Source organism: Triticum aestivum, chromosome 5B (genome assembly GCF_018294505.1).
Source record: "Triticum aestivum cultivar Chinese Spring chromosome 5B, IWGSC CS RefSeq v2.1, whole genome shotgun sequence".
Taxonomy (NCBI): Eukaryota; Viridiplantae; Streptophyta; class Magnoliopsida; order Poales; family Poaceae; genus Triticum; species Triticum aestivum.
In genome coordinates this window covers 635,779,949-635,786,227 of record NC_057807.1, presented here as the reverse complement: position 1 = coordinate 635,786,227, position 6,279 = coordinate 635,779,949, and the positions used below count along the sequence as shown (strand labels likewise).

At 47.5% G+C, this 6,279-nt stretch overlaps 1 protein-coding gene across 1 annotated transcript; it reads right to left on the bottom strand.

Moving 5' to 3' along the window:
• Positions 1-957: 957 nt before the first annotated feature.
• LOC123117289 (uncharacterized) lies at positions 958-2,525 on the bottom strand. The gene is made up of 2 exons (XM_044538069.1): positions 1,386-2,525; positions 958-1,053 (listed from the first exon to the last, which is right to left on the bottom strand). The coding sequence occupies exons 1-2, from the start codon at positions 2,455-2,457 to the stop codon at positions 1,019-1,021; spliced, it is 1,107 nt and encodes a 368-aa protein (XP_044394004.1). The 5' UTR covers positions 2,458-2,525; the 3' UTR covers positions 958-1,018.
• Positions 2,526-6,279: the final 3,754 nt, after the last annotated feature.

Sequence of the window (6,279 nt, the reverse complement as noted above, 5' to 3'; positions counted from 1 at the left end):
CCCAAGCTTAACTCGATCCCGTCATGCATAATCTTTGCCTCAAAAGCACTTTGGTCCAAGTGGTGAGAGTAGAGAGCAAGCCTGACGAGGTGAGCACGGGCATGTGGGTTCAGAAGTTCAGCAAGGACTCAGCCGGCTGGTGGAGTACGTAAGTTCTACCAGGCCGGGTGCTTCGACGGCTACTACATCATGCAACACCAGTCCCCAGCTGCTTCAATCTTCCCGTGGAGGAAGCTGCAGTCTGGGAGCGCTCAATGTTGCAACGCCAGATGACAATGAACTGCTTGGTACAGTACTAATTAAGCAGCAGCTCTGGCTCCCCGGAGAATGAAACAGCAAGGATAATTCGCCCATTCTTCTGGCCAGTGGCTGATTCAGCTGCTGATGCTGACACTATGTACATGTGTCAATTATTTCTGATCTATGAACTGACGGCGTGTTGATCCCACTTGTACATCGGCTGTATATTAGATGTTACCAGTCCATCATTTTGTGCATTCAGAAACCGCACCTTCTGTTCAGCGGAAATTCAAAGTGGGGCTAGGCTTGAGTCCTATCTCGGGCTCGGGTTGCGCCTTTTCTCTAAGAAAAAGAATAGGAGATAACTGCTGCTGCTCATGCGTATGTACTGTTGATTCCACCTGCAAGTCTGGTTATCTTGACAATTATGTAGCTTGTTGTCACCATTCTCAAGAACACAGAGTGAGTGAAAAGTATTGCAAGCACGGAAGCAACAACTTCTTCAACAACTCCTACAATTTGCAAGCACAGCAGCAACAGCTTGTCAACGAAGTTCCATACAACAATAGTAAGACCAGCAGTACAAAAAATTCCTTCAAATGTCTAAATAAAGTTACTACAGACCAAAAACTTCCTAAACAAAGTCCCTACAGGTCCAGAGCTGCATTTATGCCATATCTAACATCACTGCTACTCCCCCCCCCCCCCCCCCCCCCCCGACTAATCCACAAGAGCTTGCTCCATTAACTTGAGCTTGACAAAGACTTGAAACACCAGCTCACTGCCCCTGGCCAAAACAAGCTGCTTCCATTGCTGCATAAATGCAAGAAAATAACAACATCGAATCAATTGATTGATGAACCAGGCTCAACTGAATGTGCATTTTGCTTGCTCACCGATCACGAGGACCGACAACACACACACACACACACACACACACACACACACACGGTAAATCCAGACGTTTAAGAGACATATATGTTCCTGTAATCCAGAGGAACATCTCTCTTTCTTGAGCACATATGTCCTCATGTCTAAAGTTTCCTTGCTAAGAAATATATTTTCATTCCATGTTGCTAAGTGCCAATGAAACATTGTATCAAGGAATTGTACAGCATTATATATATGCACATAAATAATAGTACCTGGGATGTAGAAGCTCACGTAGGGAAAGATTTTTATGTCAGAAGAAGCACACACCGGCCTGACTCGCCCTGACTTGAGATGAACCATATAAGAACCAACACGTGCTCTCACAAAAATGACTTGGGTGCCCTCCGCGACGCCACTGATCACCAATGCATTTGCCCAGCTCCTAATCCCAAATTCACATGTTGGGAGAAGCGTCTTGAGATCAATTACCCTGAGTTTTACCCATCCGATGGCTCCCACGGGTCCAGTCTCCCACGACCATAGGGTTAGATTTGTGACATCAACCACGGCAGCGAATCCCAGCCTGCCCTCTTCCACCGTCATGAGACGCCCACCGCGATCGATCGGCTTCTCGTATATTGACAAGCGGAGTGTACCAAGTTTGCACTCCACGATGCCACCAATGTTGAAGTAGAGTGCATCGCCCACAAGGACGCTGGGCGCACCAAAGTTATTGGTATACCTGACATTGGGGTGGTGAACAGAGGTGAGCTCGCTCCACACGCGAGTCTCCGATGAGTACAGCCAGCCTGATGTGACGCCTTGCCGCTGATTGGTGGTGACGACGGCCAGACGGAAATGCCCTCCTTGGCAACCGTGGTGGTCGCAGCCTTGTGCGGCGCAGAGCACGGCCGCACTGAAGCTGAGCGGGTACTTGGGTGTCGAGGGCACGCGGCGCCGGTGGCCCGTCACAGGGTCCAAGACCATGAGGTCAGAGGTCTTCCGTATGCGAGCGAAGAGGGCGCGCCCGTGGCGGCAGTCCATTGCAAACCAATCGGGACGGTCGTCAGGCTGGGCAAGGAAGAGGGCGGAGGTGGGAACGAAGCGGGATCCCTTTCGGAGTAGGCAGTTGCCGTGTTGGAAGAGCCCGAGGACGGGAGGTGTTCCGTGGAACTTGCGGTAGCGGCGGCGAAAGCCCAAACCGGCGAGGATGCGGCGCCAGGGCTTGCAGACGGCGGAGGCACGGACGAGACAGGCGGGCTCGTCCGGCGGAATGCGGAAAAACACCTCCTCGACGAGCTCAGGCAAAAGGCGAGGAAACGGATCCTCTAGGAGCTCGTCCATCAGCGCAGCCGGCGGCGGCAGGGTGCGACGGAGGCGAGGGTTTGGATGGGGAAGAGTGGCTTACGAACTCTACGGAGCGTTCGGTTTAGCCAGCTTGGGCTTCCTTCAAAGGAAAAAAAAAAGAGATTGGAAGCAGCATTGTTCGGTGACGTTTTTTTTCTTCATTTTATTTATCAAAACAGTTTTCCATGCCATGGTACATTTTCTCTTACCGATAAAATTATATCCATATGCCTCGAGAGCTTTTTTTTTTGAGAATCCATGTCTCGAGAGCTTGAATGTGAGGGTGCAGGAGCTGGCACCGGAAGTTTACAAAAGGATCCCACCAAGAATCAGGCGAGGGGCAAGGCTAGGTCAGGTTGCAACTAGTGGAGAGTGGGCACGGCAGGTCGGCCCGGACATGGACGAGACCACGTTGCGGCAGTTTCTGGAACTATGGTCGAGAGTACAAGCTTGGGAGCCGCAGGTCGACGAGCAGGATGCGGTATCTTGGTCCTGGGAGGCACATGGCCAGTTCATCGTGAGATCGGCATATGCGAGCAGGTTTTGGGGACGTGAGGTGGTATCCACGTCGAAGCTAACTTGGAAATCTCGGGCACCGTTGGAATGTCGCTTCTTTGCATGGTTGGCTCTCAAGAATCGGTGTTGGACCTCGGACCGGCTAGCAAGGAGGGGTTTGGCGCACCAAGACACGTGTCCGTTTTGTGATCAAGAGGAAAAAACAATAAGCCACATTTTGCTCACTTGCGTGTTCGCCAGATTAACGTGGACGCTAGTAGGAGAGGCTCTTGGCAGAGCGGACTGGAAACCAAGCCAGGATGACATAATTGGGGAATGGCTTTGCAACAGAAGTGCGGATGGTGGAACAAGGATCAAGGACTTGCATACAGCGTTGCTGCTTGTAATGTGGGAGCTTTGGAAGCACCGCAATGCCATTGTTTTCGGTGGTGAGTCCCCATCGATCGAGAGGCTCATCCACAAGGTGAAGTCTGAAGCCAAAGTGTGGGCTAAGGCAGGGATTATCAAGAGGGAGGTGGACAGTTTTCAGGGTAGATTGTATAGGGGGGCTATGGGGGAGGAGTGAGATAAGTGTGTGTGAGTGGAGTGGGTGCGTGCTAAAAGCCGCATAGACATGTACATGTAACTTACGATGGAGGCTTTCTTTGCCTTTCTTCTTTAATATATAATATGCACGCTCGTGCATATTCGAGAAAAAAAATGTGAAACTTAGATGAGCAGGTGTGGGTTCTCTTAATAAAAATAATTCTAACTTAAAAAAATGAAAATAATTCTGGATTCGAGGTAACATCTTTGCGTACATTGTAATGCAAAAAAACACATTTCAGGAGATGTCGGGTGTACACTCCATTGTTCCCGTCATGCATATAATCTTTGCCATAAGAGCATTCTGGTCCTAGCGGAGAGAGTAGATAGCAAGCTTGACGGTGTGAGCATGGGCATATGTGGGTTCAGAAGTTCAGCAGGACTTGCCGGCCAGTGGAGCACTCCGACTTCAACTTCTACCAGTCCGCATTCTACTACACCACGCATTACCAGTCCCCGCAGCACATGATCTGCCTCTAGAGTAAGCTGCAGACCGGCAGCGCTCAATGTTGCAACACCAGATGACAATGAACTACTTGGTGATCAGGAAGCAGCTCTGGCTCTCTGGAGAATCAAACAACAAGGATGAATTTGAGTTTGATCTTGATTTGGAGGCTCTCTGAAGAATTAGCTTGCCTAATTCGCACACTCGTTTGTTCAGTAGCTGATTAATTCAGTTGCTGATACTAACACTATATATGCTATTATGCTGACACTAGCTAGTGGCAATATTGCAACCCAAGGTTTTACAGGAACGCTCCTCCCAAGAGCTCTTCTTTAGTCTTCATGTTTCAGCGCAAAAGTCGCAGGGTCTGCGATGCTTCAAACCCCCACCAAAACCTGAGCTGAACTTGTAACGTCAACTATTTTTGCTCCCCTTTATGTTTTACAGTTACTCAGACGTGCAACACAAAACTTAAGTCAACATAAGTTTGATTTCAAGCATTTCCCCAGCAATGCCAAGAAATTTTACAGCCAGTTTCTACCAGTCCAGTTGCTTTGATGATCTTCTTGTGGAGAAAATTGCCACTGCATGCATTGTCGACTCCACACATCATCAACTTCTTGTGGAGAATTGCATATGCAGTATACACCGTGCTCGGCAGGGTTAAGGACAAGAGTAAATGCTTAGACCCAGCTGAAATCGAGGCACCTCTCCCGTAGAAAAACAGAGAGACAAAGGCATGAGAAGCACACATGCTTAGAAAATACTCCCTCTATAAAGATGGCGAATGCAATTCTTTCTCATGGCGTGGTGCTCTAGGGAATCTACATTGTAAACTTGACTCGATGAGATCGAAGCACCTACACATGTACTCCTTCATTCAGGGGGTGCTCAGGACAACATAGGCATATATGCCCATGTGCTCCTTACGGCGGTATTGAAGTGCATGCATGTAAGTATCTATCTCATGGTCGTTGCGACATATCTCATAATGTTCCTATTTAAGTATGAGAAGAGAGAATGAAGATGATCATAGTTCACAAAGAAGCAGCCATGCATCCTTATGGTTGAGAAAGTAGTAGAGACCAACTATTGCTAGGTTTGTAGTAGCATACACCACATACATATATGAACTGAATTGTTGGAATTGTTGCTCAAGTGTTGTTGAAGCACACAAATCATAGGACTTGGAACATCGAGATTTAGGACAATGTTGTTATGTTTCTACATCATGGAACAACAACATGATGGTTGTTTGGGTACAAATTCTCCTCCATAGTTGAGGGTGTCCATGACCATGTGATATAAAAGATCTGTTTCTCAAGATTTGAGATTTCTATCATGGGCAAGGAACACCTGACTGGAGTTTCCAGAGGAGATAAGGATGCCTTAGTCTTGGACAAATCCGACATGTATCACCACACTAAAACAATATCCCACATCTATGATGTTTTCACTTCAATTAGCTCATTTACATGGTAGATGTTTCTGATCTTCAAAAGTTAGTGAGTGTGAAATCCAAGTGTCATGATGGTGGTCATGGTAATCACCGGATGGATAAATTATAGACCATGTTAGTCTGAGGCATTGACAATCATCGGAGGGGCAAATTTGTATCACCATCAGTGCACATATGAATATTGTATTGTACTCGCACATTAGCAAGATGCTCACAACTGACACCATGGTGCTTCATTGCTCCCTCTACACATTCTCGACCTACTATGTTATCAAACACCATCTTAATTTTTTGCAAGAAGACGCGACTCGTGGTCTTGTATACTTACCCTGTCCAGTAACTTTGTTTCTTCTTCAAAGCAAAAGTTTTACTCAATTCCTCTTCAACTTTGCCTCGTACAATTGGTCAAATTTTTAAGTTTGAATCTTCAGACATGTATGTATCTGCAATGCTATTCCAATAAAAAAATATGTTTAAAGGGTCCATCTTACGTAGTCAATCTGACATCCGCATCAACCACGCCCCACCTCCACGCCACCAGGATTTCTACCTTTGTGACTTGTCTTCCCCCTCAAACACTTTGCACATCATGCCGCACATTCCATGACCCTCGCCTTTCACCTCCCTCGAGGTCATGCCATTGTCACCATCCGCTCATCCCTCTCACTACTAACTCTTTTGGTCATCCGCGCCAGCTACCATGGCGTACATCCACTGCCCGACACGAGTTACCTGTCCCACACGAGCATTGTCATTGTTGCCTATGCCTACTATGAGTAAAGACAACGACCAACCCACCTCTTGCCATCCTCTA

Bases quoted from the DNA above. Each gene is read 5' to 3' on its own strand.
- LOC123117289 (XM_044538069.1), bottom strand. From the start codon at position 2,457: ATGGACGAGCTCCTAGAGGATCCGTTTCCTCGCCTTTTGCCTGAGCTC. The intron at 1,054-1,385 runs GTACTATTATTT...GCATTTATGCAG, and splicing joins CGTGAGCTTCTACATCCCAG to CAATGGAAGCAGCTTGTTTT.